The sequence below is a fragment of the Cydia strobilella genome, chromosome 21, assembly GCF_947568885.1.
Source record: "Cydia strobilella chromosome 21, ilCydStro3.1, whole genome shotgun sequence".
Taxonomy (NCBI): Eukaryota; Metazoa; Arthropoda; class Insecta; order Lepidoptera; family Tortricidae; genus Cydia; species Cydia strobilella.
In genome coordinates, this window is record NC_086061.1 from 12619486 (window position 1) to 12642645 (window position 23160).

Genomic DNA, 23160 nt, shown 5'->3' on the forward strand with positions numbered 1-23160 from the left:
GACGAGTGGAGACACCTCGATTTAGAACTGACCCCCTATTTCTCCACGTGGACCAGCATCAGCGATAGGGTTTGGGACAGCCGATGTAGGTCGGGAAAAAGGTAATGGAATAGTTGGTCTAGAATCTGGCTTTTTTAAGAAGTCTAGGTGACAACCCAAATTGTCCAGACCCCAGGGGTTAGAACCTGTCCTTGTAAACCCAGGAACTGTCAGGGACCCACCTGATATTATCAAGATGCACAGTAGGAGAATTAAGACTGTCGTTGTCACCGTAAGGTACCCGCCCTATCTCTCCATCTGCCCAGTACTGTACTGGATCGGAATTAGTTCTCTCTACCCCATAAGTTATTTAAGAAAGCTGAGAGATAATTGCAAAACTAACTTTAAAATAATATATAAAGTACTCCAACCAAAATCATTCCAGTGCTAAATATCACTAAAATAATCCAGGTCAAAACACTATATATATTAAGCACAATTAAAACATAAATTAATAAATTGCACTATGAACCAAACATGACTTTACAACCTTTAATTAGTAGATTGTTAACCAAGGGATGAAAGGCACTCATTTCTGCCGAGGTGTCTTGGCGCTCGAACGCAGTGAGAGCGCCAATAGTCCGAGGCAGAAATGATGCCTTTCACCCGAGTTAAACACTCTACTTTTCATTTCGAATACGAGGAAAGTAAAATGCATGTGTTTTTTCAAAAACATGACGAATAATACATTTTTATAGTATTTATTGAGGGAACTTTCAATTAAAAATTCAGGCAAAAGTATCGTTATTTATGGAATGGAGAGTCAAGTATCACAATGGAAATTGTATAACAAATCCATTTAAACTCAAATTTCAATTGCTTATCGTAAAAAAATTAAAAATATCGTACTTCGAACGTAAAATGCTCTAGTGCAGACACGTATCATTTTCTGCGCACCTTTTAGAACAACAATGACCCTCTTTCAGAGCATGAGAAATGAAAAATATATTGATTTGTAAGTAAAATTTCACCAATATATTTACTTACATTAGCACTTGTCTGGGCACAGATCAACAAACAACTAATAATTACAATTCACTAAATAGTTTATAAATGACACTATGAACAAAACAAACTTTACAATCTTATTAAGTCTATTGATTTATAATTTAGACCTCACTAGTATTATATCAAACACTAGCGCTTGTTTAAACCACAAACCAATAAAACAATTAAACCCACTAAATAAACACAATCTAAAATGCACTTCTCTAAAAATATTCAAGTTAAACCCCACAATAGATTACACCATATTATGCTCCAATCCGAACTCTACCAGCATCATAAGATACTAGCAAAATCTAGACCAGGACACAATATAGGTAACCTAAATAGACCTAACCTACACTAGAGAACTTCCTCCGATGCTCTGCGAATGGCCACGAGAATTCCCCGCAAAGGGGTTTTATGAAATCCCTTCCCAGATCCCGATTTCCCCGCTCTAGCAAACTCCTTGCTCCCCATTGGTAACACCTAAACCAATCCTGAATTTCATGATTCGTTACTATCCTATACAAATTACTCTTTATTTCCTAATTAACATAAGGTCCAAATTGACCTACTTAATGGGTGTAGCCAAAACTATTCCTTCTCGTCGGTGGGATGTCTTTAAATTTTTTATTCTAAACGTCTTTGTTTTTCTATATAGACACATATTGTAGGGATACGCCCTTTTTTAATTCTTAATAATATGGTTCAATTTTGCATATAATATTTTACAGTCATAACTTAACTTTTATCGTTAGCGTGAAATCCGAGTTGGTATTTTAAACAAACACTTGAAATTAATAACCAAACTAACTTTGCACAAAAATTTATAACGCAAAAAGCTTTATGACATTGAAATAAAGTTCAAATTATTTTAAAAATAAGTTTCTTAATATATTGGTTTACTATATCAGCTAAACTCTCCAAGTGGTGTATCTAGAATTTCAAATAGCAAGGTCCACTTAAGATATGAAAAGAAATATAGCTGTTTGAATTACCGTGAGACACAAGAATGGAATTTAACCGACTTAAAATAGAACAATATTATGTTTACATATAATGCTAACATGGAAAGGGAGCCTCTGACATGTTACAACCTCCTCCTTTACAAATATTTAAGTCGGTTATTTTTTTCGGGGTTGTATTTTTTTTTTTCATTTTAAGGCCGCTTCCCCCGCGACTCGTAAAAATGTTCTAAGTATATAATTTATTTTACAGTACATATGGGGCACTTTACCGCACTAGTGCGATAATTAGCACATTACGCAACTATGTCGAAACTTTAAAGGGCCATATGTACTGTAAAACGTTGTATACGATACAGGTGCGAATAGGTCATTACTCGTGTCGATTTAAAACACTCCCTTTAGTCGTGTTTTAATTCATCGCCATTTTCACATTTCCGATTTTTCGCACTTGTATCGTAATGTACTAACACCTACTGAGAATGGCAGAAATAAAAAAGATACGTACCCAATAAATACCGCCCTCATGCAATCCATGTCGAAGACTGATCCCAGGACTGCGTGTTATCATCTAACGAAAAAATAACATCAATCACGTTTGGTCGAAAATAGTTTTATCTGATCTTGAATGAAGTGAATGTAGGTAAATAAGGAGTTACTTAAGATATGGCATAAGTATTTGGCAAAAATTTCATAATTGGGCATTTTTTTCTGTAGTGAAGCACTGGACTTTTTTTAGGATATGTAAATTTAATGTTATTTGTTCCCAGAATCATGAGCTGTCCATCCTAAGAAAGAAACAATGTCCCAAAACTTTCATACATTTTACGTACTTTCCATTTCATTACCGCCGTACTCGGCCGTGCAGTGTTTGAAAAATGGCAACGGAATGGAAAAATAAAACTGGGACGTTTTTTTCCTCCTAGTAGGAACGAAGGAGGTCGTGATTCTGAGTAGCAAAACATTAAATTTACCTATTTTGGAAAAAAAGTCCAGTGCATCACTACAGAAAAAAAATGCCCGTTTCTTAAGTGCAAGCTTATGTCGCTGACTGTACTTTTCTTTCCACAGACAACTTATAATCATCGAGAGAATTCTAACAACCCCAAACACAATTTGCGCGTTGTTTTATCACGGAGTTCCTATTTCCACCTCCCGTCTCCATCATCAGATCAGCTCGATGGTACCATAATATTGCATTGTCACCCGTCTTACATATGTATGCAAATTTTCAGCTTCATCTGAAACCGGGAAGTGGGTCAAAATTTAACTTGCAAGATTTGATTACAGACAGACAGCCAATGTAATGGGACAGGTGAAACTAAATAAAAACCTGTTAAAATAAATAAAATAGGGAGTTATTCGTTATACAATTGAGCAATTATTGTTTATCTCTTGTGTTTATAATATACTAGCTTTTGCCCGCGACTTCGTCTGCGTGGACTTAGTAACCGCAGCTAGAGTAAGAATAGCGCCTGGAAAATTCTCATAGCAATCTAAATTTCAGCATATTATGCACACAAATTAGCAGGCACTTCGTTAATTATCTCAATTCCACCCCGCTTTTTACTTTCTTAAGGGATGATTTACGGGATAAGAACTATCCTATGTCCCTCTCAGGGACTCAACCTATCTCTATGCCAAATTTCATCTAAATCGGTTCAGCGGTTTAAGCGTGAAGAGGGAACACACAGACAGACAGACAGACAGACTTTCGCATTTATAATATTAGTATGGATAGTATAAGTATATAGTATATATAGTATAAGTATATAGTATAGTATGGATTAGTATGGATTGAAATCCGAGCAAGCGAAAGATTCCCAAATTGAACCGTGACCGCAGAATAAATTTACTAGGTACCTACAGAAGATTCACGACGACAGATATGACCGCTAGGTGGCGCAAGCACGAGCAGGCGTCCGTTCTGTGGCGGGAGCAGCAACTACTATGGCTAAATAGACACCAAAATTGGTCAGAATCAGACTTATATTTGTATAACATAGGTATATACAGGTGGTAATTTTAAATACATTTCAATCACTCTGCAGAGCTGCTTTATCAACATGCGTCCTTGAGATGCGAGTACAAACAGTTGTGGGTTACTCCACAAATAGAGCTAAGGTAATACCGGTCCATAAAAATGGTTCCAAATCGGATCCTAAAAATTACAGGCCAATTTCTATACTGCCAACATTATCCAAATTACTGGAAAGAATTATGAAGGATAGGTTAACAAAATACTATCTTATATTGACCAGGATATAGACCGTGATTACCTTTTGTATTATTTACTATGAGAATAACTTATAGGTTACTAAACCACTGATACGCTAATATGTTATTTTTATTATGTTACCTTAATTACAATATGTAGATTAGAATTAATAGACTAGAAAAACTGTACTATTGTGTGCCCTTACAGGGTGTCATGAACTGGCTATATAAAATGTAACACCTTATTATGTACATGACAATGCAATATTGAATAAATGACTACTAGCTTTTGCCCGCGACTTCGTCTGCGTGGACTTAGTAACAGCAGCTAAAGTAACGCCTGGAAAAAATCTCATAGCAATAATTCAATTTAAGCATATTATGCACACAAATTAGCAGGCACTTCGTTAATTATCTCAATTCCACCCCGCTTTTTACTTTCTTAAGGGATGATTTTCGGGATAAAAACTATCCTATGTCCTTCTCAGGGACTCAACCTATCTCTATGCCAAATTTCATCTAAATCGATTCAGCGGTTTAAGCGTGAAGAGGGAACACACAGACAGAAAGACAGACAGACTTTCGCATTTATAATATTAGTATGGATAGTATGGATTATTATTATTATGGATTATGGATAAGCTCCGAATATCCCGGTCAATATAAGTCTAGTGAAACTAACCGTGAATCATTCAGAACTCTAAAATACTATCTGCTAGGTAGTTTGCTTATCAAAAAAGCAGGGGTACTAAGGAAGCGATTGGTACTCTGATCGGGGACATAGTTAAAATACTAAAAAGTTGCGGGCTCGTTTCTGGAGCTGAGCTCGGCATTTGACTTAGTGGACTATAACATCCTACTGGATAAACTGGAATTCTATGGTGTCAGAGGCAACGACAGCGGATGAGTTATATCGCTTGGTAACTTCCCACATTCCACCGAAAGCCTCTAGAATCTAGATGTATACGTATACGGCATAAGTGATACTACTGAGCGCCGATTCCCAGGGGCGTAGCTAGAGGATATGGCGCCCGGGGCAGTCACCAAAATTTGCGCGCCCTGACGACTGACAAAAGTTTCCCTGCTGCTGCCTTTTGCCCATTTTGCCCCCCCCCCCCCCTAGTTACGTCACTGCCGATTCCTTTGTCATTTGCTATGGCGGAGCTTTTTAAGCGGTGTATAAATGAAGGCACATACCCAGAATCATAAATAAGCAAAGTAGCCCCTATTTTTAAAGAAAAGGGTATAAGCAAAGGAGATATAGACGCATATAGACCATGCAGTCTCAATCATACCAGCAACAGCGAGTCTATGAAAATGGCCTAGCTTTTTAATCTTCACCGTAATGAGTGACGATCATAATAAAAATTCGTATAGATTAAGTTAAAATAATTTATAATGTAATTTAATATTATGAAATAAATAAATCTAAATCTACTTCGCCACCGTTCACTCTCTATTGCAATATGGGGCTGAACTCTGGGGTCGCTGTGCAGAGTGGGAAAGGGTTTTTCGCCTACAAAAACTCGCCTTTAGAATCCTTGCACGAGTACCAATTGATACACCAGCTAAACACCTGTTTAAAGAGTTAGGCATACTTACCATACCTGCTATTATAATTATGCAAATAGCAGTGTATGCGTGAAAATATTCACACGTTTAAAACAAATGGCATGGTACAGTCGCCATCAGATATATCGGAGCGGCCGAGGTGCTCGAAAATATCTGAACACGCACCTATTGTCAAGGCGCTAGGTGCGTGTTCAGATATTTTCGAGCACCTCGGCCGCTCCGATATATCTGATGGCGACTGTACATGGTCGCAATACTCGAAATGCAGATAAGCTAGCTACCATTTCTATACCATATTTCATGTAAATCGGTTCAGCGGTTTAAGCGTGAAGAGGTAACAGACAGACAAACAGAGATACTTATTACTCATCTATTAGTAGGGACCATACAGGGTATAATGGGATAGAGCGGTACTGTCATAGTAAATTTTGTAACCACAGTAAAATCACTGCCATCTATCGACACACTTTAAAACTAAAAATGAAGATTTAAAAAATACGATGAAATGTATTTAAATATGGATAAATGTTTTTTTTTATTTGCAATAATTATTTTTATTATTTTGACCCATGTTCTTTTACTGATATGCGTTAAAATTGTTAAATAACAAACGAAACCGTCAACGCCATCTATACGACTGTAGGCCAAAACTAGTAGCGCCCTCTGAACGAGAATCAAATTTTCTTGATTTTCGAGGCACGTTTTTTCCTTAGACTGTATCCATCTATTATGGAGTTATATATATCTTTGGTCATAGTAAATTTTGTAACCACAGTAAAATCACTGCCATCTATCGACACACTTTAAAACTAAAAATGAAGATTTACAAAATACGATAAAATGTATTTAAATATGGATAAATGATTTTTTTTATTTGCATTAATTATTTTTATTATTTTGACCCATGTTCTTTCACTGAAAGAAGGTAGTGGCGCCATCTGATCGAGAATCAAATTTTCTTGATTTTCGTGGCACGTTTTTTCCTCAGACTGTATCCATCTATTACGGAGTTATATGGGGCATTTTCTATGAAAAGGGACCTTATTGTCGATGGCGCTTACGCCGCACGGCGTCGCGCGGCATTGTATTTATATCGGAGCATCGTTTATAATGGCGTAAGCGCCATCGACAATAAGGTCCCTTTTTATAGAAAATACCACATATCTATCTCTGGTAGGGACTAAGTCAATAAAACAACATTTAAATACATATCTTTATTGCTAAATAGTAAATATTCCTACAACCTACAGTATCCGGTTCCCCTGAACGTTATTCTTGTTGTTCAACATGACCTTCTCTTGCCTCTTCTTCTCTTCTTTAAACGCCTCCTTGTTGGCTTTCTTCTCTACTCTTCTTTCTTTCCTGTATTCTTTTAGGAGGCGTTTGCGTTCTTTTCTCTCTTCTGGGGCCTCGTCTTTAGGTCTGTGAAGGCACACGGGGTGATGTGGAACATTAGGCCTATATTTAGTATTCAATTTGATAAAATTGAAAAAAAAAAAAAAAACTGAATGCAGTTGTTTATTTTCAAATATAAAGAATGTTTCGTTTACGCAATATGAGCTAACTTAAGGTTTTGAGGTACTTTCCCTCCAGGGCCCATTCATTCTTTCCACACTATATAGGCTGAATAATAATAATATTTTTTAATACAGTTGCTCAAAAAGTGCTACTTTTCGTGGCTGTTTAGCGTGCGGAAAGTTTGGTTTTCGCGAACTTTTCCTATTTTTTTAAATTTTTACTTGTTCCAATTCATGACTACTTATTGATGAGTGTTAATATTAGTTTCCTTTAAACGTCGTAATCAACATAAAAACTTACTGTTAATGTAAGAATACGAAAAATATGCATATTTCATATTTTATTACTTACCTCTTCATCATTATAAGTATTATAACACGTTTATTTTTAATGTTGAAAAACCGTTCTTAATAATTTGTCTGAATGGAACGGAACGCCTGTCAAAGAAGAGGCGTATTTTCTTACTGCAAGAATGTTTTAAGTTTCCAAAGGCAACATTCGATATTGTTTTTATAAATATACGATACACAAATAATCGTAAATAACGATATTTAGATAATAATAGTACAATGTTTTAATATTTACAATTGTTTCTGTCTTATAGAACATGCATTTGAAAAAAAACTTTCATTGAAGTGGGTTCAATAAAAATCTATTCTAGTCGAATAAAAGCTAGAAAAACACCTCTTCATAATGTCAATGATGTCACAGAATTAATAATATAAAAGTTTCGAATTCCATTACTTACTTGTTGCTTTTCTTATTTTTTCGCAACTGTATTAAAAAAAACGTCGTTCGATACACGTGCGGAAATGTCATTCTTCACTCGTCCCGATATCTGCGGTACTCGTGTAGTAATGACATACTTTCCGCACTAGCATCGAAATGTACTATTATTTGTGTCGTTTGCAATCAAAAGGTACCACATTGTGGCTTGCCATAAGGAAACTCTGACAGGTTATTCGTATAACAATACCAGCAATATTCGTCCTTATGGTAAGCGACAATGTGGTACCTTTTGATTGAAAACGTCACATTTACTCACCTTAAGGACAGCACGCTGAGGGTAGAGAGCACCGTCTCGGCGTTGGTTTCGGCATCATCATCATCATCTCCCGTGTCTTGCAGCGCGTTGAACTTGGCCAGGGACTTCATCGTCAACTTATTGTCACCGAACACGTCTTTGGGGATGCCCGTCTTGGGGTTGATGCGGATTTTGCCGGGTTTCTGGAATATAATATTGTATTCAAATAAAGCATAAGCAGTAAGGATGAATCCAAAACGAAGCAAAAAACCGGACAAGTGCGAGTCGGACTCGCGCACCGAGTGTTCCGTACTTTTTACACGACTGCCCACAAAAAGGAGTGTATTGTTTTCAGGGTTCATGTTTGTATGTATGCGAGTTTCTTTATTAGTATTTGTTGTTATAGCGGCAACAGAAATTCACTGTGAAAATTTCAACTGTCTAGCTATCACGGTACATTAGATACAGCCTGGTGACAGACGGACAGACAGACGGACAGACAGACGAACAGACGGACAGCGGAGTCTTAGTAATAGGGTCCCGTTTTTACCCTTTGGGTACGGAATCCTAAAAAGGGACCTTATTGTCGATGGCGCTTACGCCATTATAAACAATGCTCCGATGTAAATACAATACCGCGCGACGCTGTGCGGCGTAAGCGCCATCGACAATAAGGTCCCTTTTCATAGAAAATGCCCCATTTTATTATATTAAAGTATAACAAAACAAAGGACATATTATCAAAATAAGACACTAGATAAGTTTTGCAATAGACAAATATGAAACACAGCTGAGGCCTATCACATATACTTTTTTAAACTATATTTTTTTTTTTATACCACGTCGGTGGCAATCAAGCATACGGCCCGCCTGATGGTAAGCAGTTACCGTAGCCTATATGTGCCATTCTCATCCAAAAGGGTACTTTTTGTCGGTTGTCAATAAGGGGCTATTTCCATATAGCTTCAATTAGAAATCAACCTTCGACAAGCGACAATGTGGTACCTTTTGATTGAAAACGTCACATATTTCCATAGACAACGTTTGGCGGGAAAACATTTACTTTGTTTTTAAATCTAATTATTAAAAAATAGATTTAAATTTTGTATAAAATGAAAATATTGTATAAATTATTCGTATTGACACCCAGAGAAGAAGAAAGGGCATAAATATATATACATTCCCAAAGTTTCAAAAATATGTGTACGCTCTTACACCTTAGATTAGACAATAAAGTCGTGATCACACATTTTTGAGCCTTTTTTTTAATTTATTGAGAAACAAACAGTCTTAAAATAAACATTAGCAACTTAGCTAATAGCTACAAATTGATTGATATTTTTGAGCCATTTGTCTGGATCGATATTTTTGCCTTCGACTGTACATAAAAAAGATAAAGATAAAAGATAAAAGACATTTATTCGTGACGATCACAACACAAGTACGAACATGTACAGACAACAAAAGCAAGAAAAGTTGTCCATGTGTGCAAATAAATGAAATGAAATGAAAAGAAGAGATCATCAAGTGTGCATCACGAAATGGACCCAACTCAGCATAATGCTAGCTATACAGCCAGCGCTGGTCTTCCGTAGGGCCCATTCGGTTCATAAGATAGTCTTATGTCTCTGGCAGGCATTGAGTTATTAATACTATAGAGAAGCCATACCAAACAATGAAATTGTCGCAATCACAACCTGTACCATGCGACCAAAACGTCGTAAGCGCCGTAAAATTCATGGCGCTTACGCGTTTAGGTCGCGAGATTGACGCTCCGCTTCTATGGTTTGATATCAAAACAACATCAACTAACGGCGCAAAATACTGGTTCTCTGTGCCGGTTTTATACGTTAGTAATAATACTTAGGGTTCATCCATTAATTACGTCACACGAATTTCGTGGTTTTTTGACCCCTCCCTCCTTGTCACAGTTGGTCACATTTGGCAAACCCTTCCCCCCTGGTGTGACGTCACATGTTTTCAATGAAATCGGCAAATCGAATTAAGTATTATTATTATTTTATCAAAATATTTTTGACAAAAGAAATATTAGTAATTTTATAACCCAAAAAAGATAAGAAAGAAAATTAAACGATTAAAAACGATTATCGTTCCACAAAACTTGTTATTTAACAGCGAATAAAATAATTTAAATTAGCTAATGTGTCGTCACAAAGTTTGTGACTCCCCCCTCCCCCTTGTCACATGTCAATTTTTTGAGCCCCCCCCCCCCCTAAACGTGTGATGTAATTAATGGATGACCCCTAAATGATGGCAGGTTTTGAAGAACATATACGACTATACCACAGAATAAGTAACAGTATTATCATACAGAACGGCCACGCCCCGCCCCGCCCCGACTCGAATAACCTCGCCCCGCGACACCAGATTGACGGCCGTTTGCCGGCGCATATGCACTATGACGCATGACGCGTGTACAGACGTGCCGTTCACACATAGAAACGCAAGTGATGTTTGATGTATAGCGTGTCCGCCCTGTGACTATACCTTGGGTTCCTCAATGATCTTGGGATGGTTGTAGAGGTTCGAGTAGGTGGAGAGGATGGTCTCGCAGTCCCACTTCTCCTCTCTGGGCACCTCTATAGTTTCCAGTTCCTCTTCAGACTCCTCCTCGATTTCCTGCAGACGTTGAATCCTGGCGGAGACGCATTCAACAATAAAATAAAATTATAAAAAAAATATATTTCAAATTCTCACAATGAGCTCTTTCATTTGATATGTAACACGATATAGTTTGAAAAACTTTATTTTTTAATTTTCTCATTTACCCCCCAAAAGGTTCCCCCGTGTTAAAAATTCATTTGTTTACGTTACATGTCCGTCTTTGGGTCACAAACTTACATATGTATACCAAATTTCAACTTAATTGGTCCAGTAGTTTCGGAGAAAATAGGCTGTGACCAGGCGCGGCTTCCTCTAAGGAGCGCTTGTGCAGTGCACTCCCATAAATAATCATAATGAAATTATAGTGCCTAATTAATATATTACTCTTTAAGATCTATCGTACAAAAGTAAAATACCAATTAAATAATTACCTTTATTCATTATAAGTTTATAGACGGCCTATACTACTCGGCCTACTCCTATAATTTCATAGGAATCATAGGTAACGCGCGAAGCGGAGCGCTTTGGATTGCGCTCCTATGAAAAAGATTTAGTACATAAAATCAATAGGAAATTCAATGAGAGCGAAAGAGAAGTTTCGCTACAGTTCCGCACGTGAAACAGAAGATTTTCTATGAAGAAAGAGGTAAAATTGGAGCGGCGCTCCGTAGCCCGTTTGACCTTGCGCCCTCTCGTCGAATGCGCGCGCATTGTGCGCGCCATATTGTCACTTGTTTGTAAACAGACCTTAGTTAGTAGTCAATTTTAAAGTACGCGCGTGAATGGAATTTTGGCATTTTTTTATTATAAATAATTAACCAAGAGTTTAAGCAGTAAGTGCACATAATTTGTTTGTTGTGAGGTATTTAAAATGAATGAATTTAACGGGAGAATGTGAAAAAAGTTTACAAAATCGACTCGAGTTCAATATAAAAGGAAAACCTTGAACTTTCGTAACAATGTTCGTCAAAAACAAAAACTTATATGTCATTAAATAAGATCAATATGCAAAAACACCGTGGTTGTGTTATGTCGCTGTGATAAAAGTAACTAGGTGTTTTAGTTTATCGTGTTACCTACCTAAGTACATGTATGTACCTAAGTATATGTCTTGTTTGGAGCGGGCGCGGGCGGGCCGGGCGACGGCTGTGCGGTGAGTTTGCTTGGACCGAAACCGATGTGTTAACAATTTAGCACATATTTCCATAAAATTTGAAAACAACATTCACAACCTAGAATCCATTTGTAAAATGAACTGCAGTTAGCGTCTATCGGTCGTCAAGATATTCGTAATAGCGAAATTCTATAAGAGAGTTCAATGACCGTATTTTGTGTCGGTTAATTGAATGTGTAGTTTTTTACTGTGATAGTGAACACCCATAATATAGAATCACCAGCCGCCGCTGGCTGTGACAGACAGACAGACGCACGAGTGATCCTATAAGGGTTCCGTTTTTCCCTTTTAAGGTACGGAACCCTAAAAAACTCCTACAAGAAAGGTGAAATATGGATTTTTAAAGTCTAAATTAAATAATTTGTATTTTTTTTAAATCAAATCAGGATTTTAAGAGTTGCCCAGGAGAACGTAACCATGGCGACGAGTGACAAAAAAAAAATTTTACCTCCCATAGAAAATGGACCAGCCAAAATGTATGAAACAGCCAAATTTTTTTCGCTATTTCGGGGTTGGTCCCATAGTAAAAGTTGCTCAGTATAATCCCAAAACCTCCCTGGCAACGGGAATGCACTTATTTGATAGCCACCCTGTATAGACTGACCTGGCAATCTCCCTCTCCTTATCCAGTTGCTGCCTCCTCCGGGATTCCTCAAACTCCTCAGCAGCCTTCAGCAACATGGGACTCCGGCATGAAGCCCTCGACCTTCTAGCAGTCCAGCGGGGGCAGCATGGTTCCATTGTTATCGCCTGTCACTATGCCTGTCACTTTCGCACTTACATACTCGTTAGAACGTGACAGGCTTAGTGACAGGTGATAAAAATGCGACCGTGCTACGGCCGCAGCGCGCCGAGCTCTGTGTCATATTCATCTGAACATTCTCTACATTATTAATTATATAGACTGACCTGGCAATCTCCCTCTCCTTATCCAGTTGCTGCCTCCTCCGGGACTCCTCGAACTCCTCGGCAGCCTTCAGCAGCATGTCGTGGGACTCCGGCATGAAGCCCTCGATGTCCTCGCACTCCAGCGCGCCGAGCTCGGTGTCGTCGTACTCGGCAAACATCTACAATAAGGAGCCGTTTAAGTGTAACGCTCCCACGATAGATGTCGCTAGGGTCCCCTAGACCAAAAATAGATACAACTCCGTAATAGATGGATACAGGAAAAAACGATCTAAGGAAAAAAAAGTGCCTCGAAAATCAAGAAAATTTGATTCTCGATCTGATGGCTCCACTACCTTTGGCCTACTCTCGGATAGATGGCGTTGACGGTTTCGTTTGTTATTTAACAATTTTAACGCATATCAGTGAAAGAAAATGGGTCAAAATCATATAAAAATAATTAATGCAAATAAAAAAATCATTTATTCATATTCATATTACTAGTTTGTATATTGTATTAGAATTTATATTTAGAATTTTTTTTTTCGCATCGCACTGCACCCACCTTAACTAATTTCTGTTTGGCCCAGTGATTGACTGGTAGAGAATGCCTCAAGGCATTAAGTCCGCCTTTTGTACTTGTTCTTGTGCAATAAAGTTTAAAATAAATAAATACATTTAATGGTATTTTTATACATCTTCATTTTTAGTTTTAAAGTGTGTCGATAGATGGCAGTGAATTTACTGCAGCTACAAAATTTACTATGACAGTATCGCTCTAACCTATTATATCCTCTTTGCCTAGACCCATATGGTGGAAAGGTTCACTGGCTATGGATGAGGTCTCGGTGGCTCAGTTGGCTAGAGTGCTAGAGTATCGTTCCAGAGGCCGTGAGTTCATGTCTCAAGGCAGTATTTTTTCCACTTTTTAACACGCTTTTATTAGGTCGAGCTGTATGTAACTACGTAATGGCATCTAAGGTAACTAAGTTAACTATCTTCCCGGTTTCCGATGAAGCTGAAAATTTGCATACGCATGTAAGTCGGGTGACAATGCAATATTATGGTACCATCGAGCTGATCTGATGAAGACAGGAGGTGGTCATAGGAACTCTGTGATAAAATAACGCAACCTAATTGTGTTTGGGGTTTTTAGAATTGTCTCGATGAGTATTAGTTGACTGTGGAAAAAAGTACAGTCAACGATAAAAGCTTGTACCAAAAATGGAATTTTTGGCAAAAACTTATTATTCTATACTTAATAAGAAAGTTTTGATTAAAACCCTTACCTTTTCAAAGCGATCATCTAGGAGTGTGAGTCCCTGGTTCCGTCTGATGACGCTCGAGGACATGGAGTACTGCGAGAACCGCGACCTGGTGTCGTCCTGCTCGCGCTCCCTCTCCCGCTCCCACACCGGCATGCGGCGCGTCTCCTGCTAACACAAAGCACAGATTACGTTGGTACAGTCGCCATCAGACATATCGGAGCTGCCGAGGTGCTTAAAAATATCTGAACACGCACTCTGACGCCTTGACAATAGAGGCGTGTTCAGATATTTGTGAGCGCCTTAGCCGCTCCGATACATCTGATGGTAACTGTATCCTTCAGGGCCGGATTTAGGAAAGGGCAACCGGGGCTACTAAAAGAGGGGCCCCCACAATAGAGACTTGAGAAAAATAATTTGGGGCCTGGGGGGCCTCCAGACCTCTAAATCCGGCCCTGATCCGATTCCCACTACGCATAAACCACTCTCTAACCATAATAAAATAAGTAAGTTTGTCTATAGATCAGACACACGTACCTGTGGGTTACTGTTGTCTGAGTCCAGGTCTGAAGCGAAGGCCTGGTCGGAGTCGTTGGCCATGCTGTGATCACCTTCTCTCCATCTGAGCCTGGCGATAATAAGTTTGTCTACATCAGACATACCTGTGGGTTGCTGTCGTCATCTGAGTCCAGATCTGAAGCGAAGGCCTGGTCGGAGTCGTTGGCCATGCTGTCATCACCTTCTCTCCATCTGAGCCTGGCGATAATAAGTTTGTCTACATCAGACGTACCTGTGGGTTGCTGTCATCATCTGAGTCCAGGTCTGAAGCGAAGGCCTGGTCGGAGTCGTTGGCCATGCTGTCATCATCTTCTCTTCATCTGAGCCTGGCGATAATAAGTTTGTCTACATCAGACGTACCTGTGGGTTGCTGTCATCATCTGAGTCCAGGTCTGAAGCGAAGGCCTGGTCGGAGTCGTTGGCCATGCTGTCATCATCTTCTCTCCATCTGAGCCTGGCGATAATAAGTTTGTCTACATCAGACATACCTGTGGGTTGCTGTCGTCATCTGAGTCCAGATCTGAAGCGAAGGCCTGGTCGGAGTCGTTGGCCATGCTGTCATCATCTTCGTATTCTTCGCCATCTGATCCTGACGAAAACACACGTTTTTTACCTTTAACTGACAAAATCTGTCAGTGGTTAAAAGGATTATTCCTTAGGGGTCTTTTTGTCATACATAGATTAATTTTATTCCTAATTGAAAATTACGTTATTTTTTTTTTCTTAAAATATCACAAAGAGATGAAAGAAGGCATACTTTATATAGAACAATAATAATAATCATCAAACAATAAAAATCTAAACAGCATAAAAGGAAAGAAATAGAATTTACACTGGCAAAAACTGGCACTGGCAATGTAAAATTTCTACTTATGGCAATAAACTTTTTTTATCTTTAATCTTTATCTTTATATTTAAAAAAAATTAATTAAAAAAATTGCAAATTTCCAGAATTTCGTAAATTTCATCATTTTGTGTAATATGTAATATGAAACTTTTGCATATTTCGTTTCTTTTTTGTGAAATTTTCATGTTTTTTTTATCAAACGTAACGTTCCGAAACTTGCACATAAGTAATTATAAAAAAACACCTACCATCTCCTCCTTCGGCCATGGCCAGCTCGATGAAGTTGTCTTCCAGCTCATTCTCCGGGTCCTCAAAGTCGAAGTCCTCATCCAGGGCTGCCACCACTTCAGGGTCCAGGTCCAGGCACAACCCTACACCAACACATTTCATTTCAACATGTTAGGTTATTAACATAATATAAAACAAAATACAACAAAAAGACAACCGATTTAAAATTCTTCAACAGCTTTTACCTTGCTTTTCAAAAATAAAATTTAATACTATTAAAAAACCGGCAAAAAACGGCGAAATTACCTTTGTTGTATGGGAGACCCACTTAAATATTTATTTTATTCTGTTTTTAGTATATATTGTTATAGCGGCAACAGAAATACATCATCTGTGAAAATTTCAACTGTCTAGCTATCACGGTTCACGACAGCCTGGTGACAGACAGACGGACAGCGGAGTCTTAGTAATAGGGTCCCGTTTTTACCCTTTGGGTACGGAACCTTAAAAATATCCTTATGCCTCGCTCGCGCCGCCTCGGCCGCGGCACGTCTACACTGGCCGTTTTGTGCGCGAGGAAATTGCCTCGCGCGTATGTTCGCTCTGTGTGGACTGAGGACTGAATTTAAAGATTTTCCTTGGCACTACTCCTTTGTATTCAGACCCTGAACAGACAAGGGATAAAAACTTTTATAAAAAAAAAGATAAACCGACTTCAAAAAGGATGAAATAAAATATTATCCTTTTTAGGGTTCCGTGTTTAAGTATATGCGTTACCAACTGATATTTTTGAAGTCGGTGCCAAGCCAAATTTTAAACCATATATTCATAATGATTTTGGTGCAATTCGATAAAGATACATAGATATAGAAGTGTCCTACGTAGGCGATCTCGTTGCGAACGCGAACGCCTTGGGCCGGCCGCGCCGTGCCGCGTTGCTTCGCTTCGCGTTCGCGAGTGTTCGCCTATGTAAGACGCAGCGTACACGACGACAATAAACGTACTTTCTGTACACCTCAGAACAGAACACACGGTTGAACCTTCTTGGCGCAGTTCGTACCATGCTTGTCGGCACGTTAGTGTAAATCTAATACGTTTTGTCGTCGTATTTTTTTAAAGAGCATTTCTTACTAATTCTTGAACAGTCATAGCACGCAAGTGTGGGATTGGGACTGTCGCTTATCCAGAGGACTACATTTCAAAATATAAAACAATTCAAGGAACCTTCATGCAAAATTTCAGCTAAAGCGGTTCAGTTGTTTAGCCATGAAAAGGTAACAAAGAGGCAGACATAATTGCTTTCACGTTTATAATATTTGTACAGTTGTAATGGGATTTATAGACATAAAGCTGATTATTTTTGACTGGTATTGTTACTACTTGGAGTACTTGGCTTGGCACCGACTTCAAAAATATCAGTTGGTAACGCATATACTTAAACACGGAACCCTAAAAAGGATAATATTTTATTTCATCCTTTTTGAAGTCGGTTTATCTTTTTTTTTATAAAAGTTTTTATTTTTCCATTTTTAGTTTTAAAACATTGTTAAGAGCGTGACGCATGAATGAAAAACATAATGATGTTTAACTTTAAATTCGTAAACTTTATTAAATAATCAGAATTTTCCTCGAGTCCGTCTGGGAAATCATTCCTGTCACTAAATCCATTCTCCGCCCCGCCACTGACCCAATCCCTCAAACCCGGTGATCACTCAACCTCACAGCACATCAACCCCTGATCACTGAACCCCTCGACCCTAAACCACCAACCCTTCAACCGCCATTCCCCGACCCCTAACCCCAGACCCCTTAACTTCTAGCCCTAACCCCCGATCCCTTAACTCCCAACCCCACAGTCCCCGACCCATCAACTCACCTCCCCTCAACCCCCAACCTCAAACCCCCCAAACACTAATACCCTCTACCTTCACCTCTCAGTCTCTTTGGTTGTTTCCAACACTACCTACATCAAAAATCAGTTATCAGTAGCCTTACCACGAGTTTGACATTGATATATTCGCTATCGTGTGCGTAACTTACTGTTTATGCATCTCGCTCGTACTAGCATATTAGTGTACAAAGTAAGTTACGAAGAATATTTAGTGTCAAACTCGTGGTTAGGCTACAGTTGCACTACATCAAATTGGTGGTTTTGGGGAGGAAATGCTTGAGTTACTTTAGAAAACACCGAAATTACCACACACGTGCCTTTAAAAATTGAGGAGTTCCCTCAATTCCTCACGGATTCCATCATCAGATCAAAACCAAAAATATTACGAAAACACCTTGGAGAGGTAACTTCTTTCAAACAGAAAAAGAATAACTCAAATCGGATCATGGGTGCCGGAGTAATCGCTGAAATCATTATCATCAAAACAATCATCATCATCAGCTCCACTTCATCAGGTGGTTTTCGAGAAAAAATGCTCAATTTGCTTAAGAAAACGACCAAATCACCATACATGTGCCTTTAAAAATTGAGGAGTTCCCTCAGTTCCTCATGGATCCCATCATCAGAACAGCACCAGATTAATGTGGGACCACCTTGGAGGTAGTTCCTTTCAAACAAAAAAAGAATTGTTCAAGTCGGACCACGGGTCTCGGAGTATTCGCTGAACATCCTACAATAAAAAAATCATCATCACTATCTTCAAAACAATCATCATCATCAGGTGCAATTCATCAAATTGGTCGTTTTCGAGAGAAAATGCTAAAGTTGCTTATGAAAACACCCAAATCACCATACATGTGCCTTTAAAAATTGAGGAGTTCCCTCAATTCCTCAGGGATCCCATCATCAGATCAGAACCAGATTAATATGGGACCAACTTGGAAGTAGCTCCTTTCGAACAAAAAAAGAATTACTCAAATCAGACCACGGGTCTCGGAATAATCGGTGAACATACATAAAAAAAAAAAAAAAAAAAAAAAAAAACATAGCCACAACCGAATACAGAACCTCCTCCTTCTATGAAATTGAAGTCGGTTAACAAGAGGCGATCATAGGCAAAGTCCATACATGAAAAACAGATCCCGATACATCAACAACCTTCTTTTCGGTGGGCCTTAGAAAATTATCAACAACAGCAAGCATACAATTTTTGAAAGGGTGATATGGGATTGGCAACTGTCAAAGGTTTGTATAGATGGCTCCATCATAGCTTGACCCTTTCCCTAGGTTTGTTCTATGAGATTTGGCTTAAAGGGCTACAATCCAGGCCATAAAATTTCAGAAAAGAAATTCTAGAAATTGACAGGACAAGCTATGCTGGCGCCATCTGGAAAATACTTCGACAGGCCAACCCCATTTTTAGGGTTCCGTACCCAACGGGTAAAAACGGGACCCTATTACTAAGACTCCGCTGTCCGTCTGTCTGTCTGTTACCAGGCTGTATCTCATGAACCGTGATAGCTAGACAGTTGAAAATTTACACAGATGATGTATTTCTGTTGCCACTATAACAACAAATACTGAAAAGTACGGAACCCACGGTGCGCGAGTCCTACTCGCACTTGGCCGGTTTTTATTAGCATTTCACTCTCTGTAACAATCATGATACCTTGTGTAGCAGCCTTGTTGAGCAAACCAACATCTTCTTCAACAGCGGATGCGAACACAGAGCTCGGCAGGTTCAGCTTCTCCGCCACGGGGATCACTGGCTCATCCTCGTCGGCTGACGGCTGACATTTCTCTTTCCGTTTATGTGTTGCTTTCTAAAATATAAGGGAAAGGAGCATTCTCAGTATAAAACTAAAGGACAAGGTTAACAGCAAGTACATACGATCCAAAACAAACATCATAGATGCACTCGAGTTTGTGCTAAAACAGAAATGGAGATGGGCCGGCCACATAGGAAGATTGACAGATGACAGATGGACCAACAAAGTCACAAAGTGGCCAGGACCCCATGGCAAAAGGAAGGTGGGAAAACCCATAACAAGGTGGTCCAAGGATATCATAGCCACAGCTGGAGAAAATTGGCTAATCAAGGCAAAAGACCGAGAAAGGTGGAAAGATATGGAGGAGGCCTATACCCGACAGGGGTCCTTAATATAGTAAAATGAAAAACAATAATATTAGAAAACTTTTACTATGTAAAACTAAGGCAGCAAGCAGCAGGGAAACTTTTGTCAGTCGTCAGGGGGCGCAAATTTGGTGACTGCCCCGGGCGCCATATCCTCTTGCTATGCCCCTGGACATAATAATGTCAGCGACAAATGCCACATTGCAGGCTAGTATGCACTGGGCCCAAAATAATAGCAGCTTGGTCAGCACTTGTGAAGAGAGTCCGCACTCGTCACGTCCCGCAGCCATGAGAATACGACAAGGAAGAGAAAGAAGTAAAATGACAGAATATTAAAGTGAGAAAAAACAACTTAAAAATGCTTGCTCAAATATTATGCTGCTCACTGAAAATTTCGGTCACCTCTCTTGTGAGAGAATGTTGAGAGGAGCTTAACCTGATAGGCGAGCAAAGAAGTGTCACGGTGGCATGGGTACCTGGGCACCACGGAGTAACGGGAAATGAGAAAGCGGACGAGCTGGCGAGGATAGGGGCGGAGACTGGATACATAGGTCCGGAACCGGCTCTCCCGATGTCAGCGGATGTCACGAAGGGAGTCATAGAAAAGGTAAAGCAAAGAAAGAAGGAAGCACAGAAAGAATGGGAAGGGGAAACTTTTTTTTTATTTTTTTTATGTGATATTCAGCAAACGAGCAGACGAGCCGCCTGATGGGAAGCAGTCATCGTCGCCCATGGACGTAAGCAACATCACAGGAGCCACTTAAGCATTGCCGACCCTTGAGAACCCTAAATACCCGCTTCTTGAAGAATCCCATGTCGTAGCACAAAGGAAATACCTCAGGAGGCAACTCATTCCACATTCTGCACGTTCTGGGAAGAAACGAGCGGGATGCCCGCTTATTCATGGTGTGCCATGTGTCTAAGAAGTGAGGATGAGCTTTGCTCCTTTGGCGGGAGGTGCGGTGATAGAAACGAGACGATGGCACCAGATCAAAAAGTTCTTCGGAACATTCCCCATTGTACAGACGGTAGAACATGCAAAGAGAGCCAACGTCTCTCCGAAGACTAAGAGGTTCTAAGCCGTCAGTAAGTTCGGAATTGCCGACAATACGAACTGCCCGACGTTGGATGGAGTCAAGGGGAAGGAGCTGGTATTGTGGAGCACCAGACCAGAGATGAGAACAGTACTCCATATGGGGTCGAACCTGTGCTTTATATAACAAAAGTCGGTGACCCGGTGTGAAGTACTGTTTGGCTCTGTTAAGCACCCCAAGCTTTTTGGAGGCCAGTTTGGCTTTTTGTTCCAGATGACTACGAAACTGGATGCAGACAGTCGAAGATGATGATCAGAGGTATGAAAGAGGTCTGAAATTACTGACAGGTATAGTGATACCTGTAGTGACAGGTCATAACACCCTCAACAGACATCTTAAGATAATGGATATCAGTAGAGACGCCTCCTGTCCACATTGTGGCAAGGAGGAGACTAGCTTTCACTTACTAGCAGAGTGTATTATGTATGCGGCAACGCGATATAATACATTCGATAGAGACACACTGAAAGATAACTAACTAAAGGATATCGAACTTAAAGATGTCCTTCTGTTCTGCAGGAAAGCAAGAAGATTTGAGGAGAATAGTGTGGGAATGCCGCCGGGACAGTAACTTGCAGCTCCAACTTCAGGGAACTGGGCTGAATGAACGAGACACGCGATCGACAGCCTGCTTCCGGCCGGGCGTCCCTATACTACATCTACATCTATGCTGCTCATGGGTACTAAAAACAAAATGTAGTAGCACTCACAGGTTGCAGGACGAGGGTGACCTCCTTAGTGTCCTTGAGATGCTGCAGATAGTTGTAGTCATCATCGAAGTAGACCCCATACTTGCGTTGTTCCTCAATGCGCTGCTCGGGTGTTAGCTCCTACAACACATACATAATGTAGGTAAGGTGTATTTGTGTAACTACGACTACTTCGAAATGTCGGCTAATTCCGAAAATCACCTATATTGCGATGGAATTATGGGTGATTTTCGGAATTAGCCAACATTTCGAAGTAGTCGGAATTACCCGATACACCTTAAATAAATTGTAACAAAATATTGAAACTTTAATAATCTTAATACCTTGAATGGTGAATCTTCCCTAGCAGCATTCTGTTAAATAAAATGATGGTAGTTATGCCGAAAATGACCAACTCCATTTTTCGGTAATGAAGAAAGCGATCAAATTCACTGAGTTATGGTGTGACACTTTGACAAAAATAAAAGTTGGTTGCTTCCTACAGAACTATAAATAAAAGTAAATAGAACTTCTGATGTTTTGAGGAAGTCGCGTTTTGTTAGGGAGTGAATCTTTTGTACCTAATATTATTATTATATACGAATGCACAGGCAGCTTAAAATAGCTGATACGTGCATATCAATGTCCTGCACTTGTGTTTTGTCCATTCGTAAAATGTTTGTCGAGCCTGTTTTTAAAGGAGTTCACTGAAGGCGCACTGATTACGGATTCGGGCAAACTGTTCTACACTTTCACTACACGGTTAGACAGCAAGTGTCGTCTTGGGTTGCTACTACTCTGCGTACTATATATTCTGTGACACAATTGAAAAAATCTTAATTTTACCCTTACAAAAACTTTTTTTTTTATTTTTTTTATCTGGTTTTTATGGAGGCTTTGGACACTTACAAAAACTTGAAACAGGTTTTAAGCCATATTATACGTACTCAAACACGCAAATTAGCAATAAGTGAAATGATCTATCCCGCCAATTAATTCATTTTACTAACATTGTAATATGTAGGTTACAAAATAACTCACAGGTTCCTTTTCTTTCCTCGGTGGTACTGCGGCATTGACGGGCACCAAGACCCTCTGCGGGGCGCTCTCGTCCGCGGCCAAGGGGTCCCGCTGCGATCTGTGCACTAGATTGAACGTTACAGCCTTCTTTCGATCTATAAACTTCTTGGTTTTAGGCTGAAAAGGTTAGAATTTAATGGTTAGACTAAAAGTTTATGCGTAATTTAGTAACAAAAATAGAAATAATACACGTTTGTACCATCTTGAATGCACTGCTTTAGTCAGAGGGCAAGGGAATTAAAAATAATACACGAAAATGCACAAAACATGTGTTGTTTTGGCAAACGTGAAACGTCAGTGACAAAGGGAGAGTGACGTGAGGTCGTTCAGTGGTGAGTATATTAATAGAAAGTATTTTAGAAATTTAG

General features: G+C 39.4%; 1 protein-coding gene across 4 annotated transcripts; it reads right to left on the reverse strand.

The window, feature by feature from the left end:
* Positions 1–6979: 6979 nt before the first annotated feature.
* LOC134751162 (protein LTV1 homolog) lies at positions 6980–23114 on the reverse strand. Of its 4 annotated transcripts, none has more exons than XM_063686534.1 (11): positions 22992–23114; positions 22754–22909; positions 21734–21853; positions 19465–19618; positions 15925–16047; positions 15318–15412; positions 14296–14439; positions 13031–13188; positions 10831–10978; positions 8344–8525; positions 6980–7202 (listed from the first exon to the last, which is right to left on the reverse strand). In XM_063686534.1, exons 1-11 carry the CDS (start codon positions 22992–22994, stop codon positions 7025–7027), a joined length of 1461 nt encoding a protein of 486 aa, XP_063542604.1. In that variant the 5' UTR covers positions 22995–23114; the 3' UTR covers positions 6980–7024. The 4 variants fall into 4 exon arrangements, with proteins under 4 accessions (XP_063542604.1, XP_063542603.1, XP_063542601.1 ...); XM_063686533.1 differs by having other exon boundaries at positions 14296–14442; XM_063686531.1 differs by having other exon boundaries at positions 15318–15418.
* Positions 23115–23160: the final 46 nt, after the last annotated feature.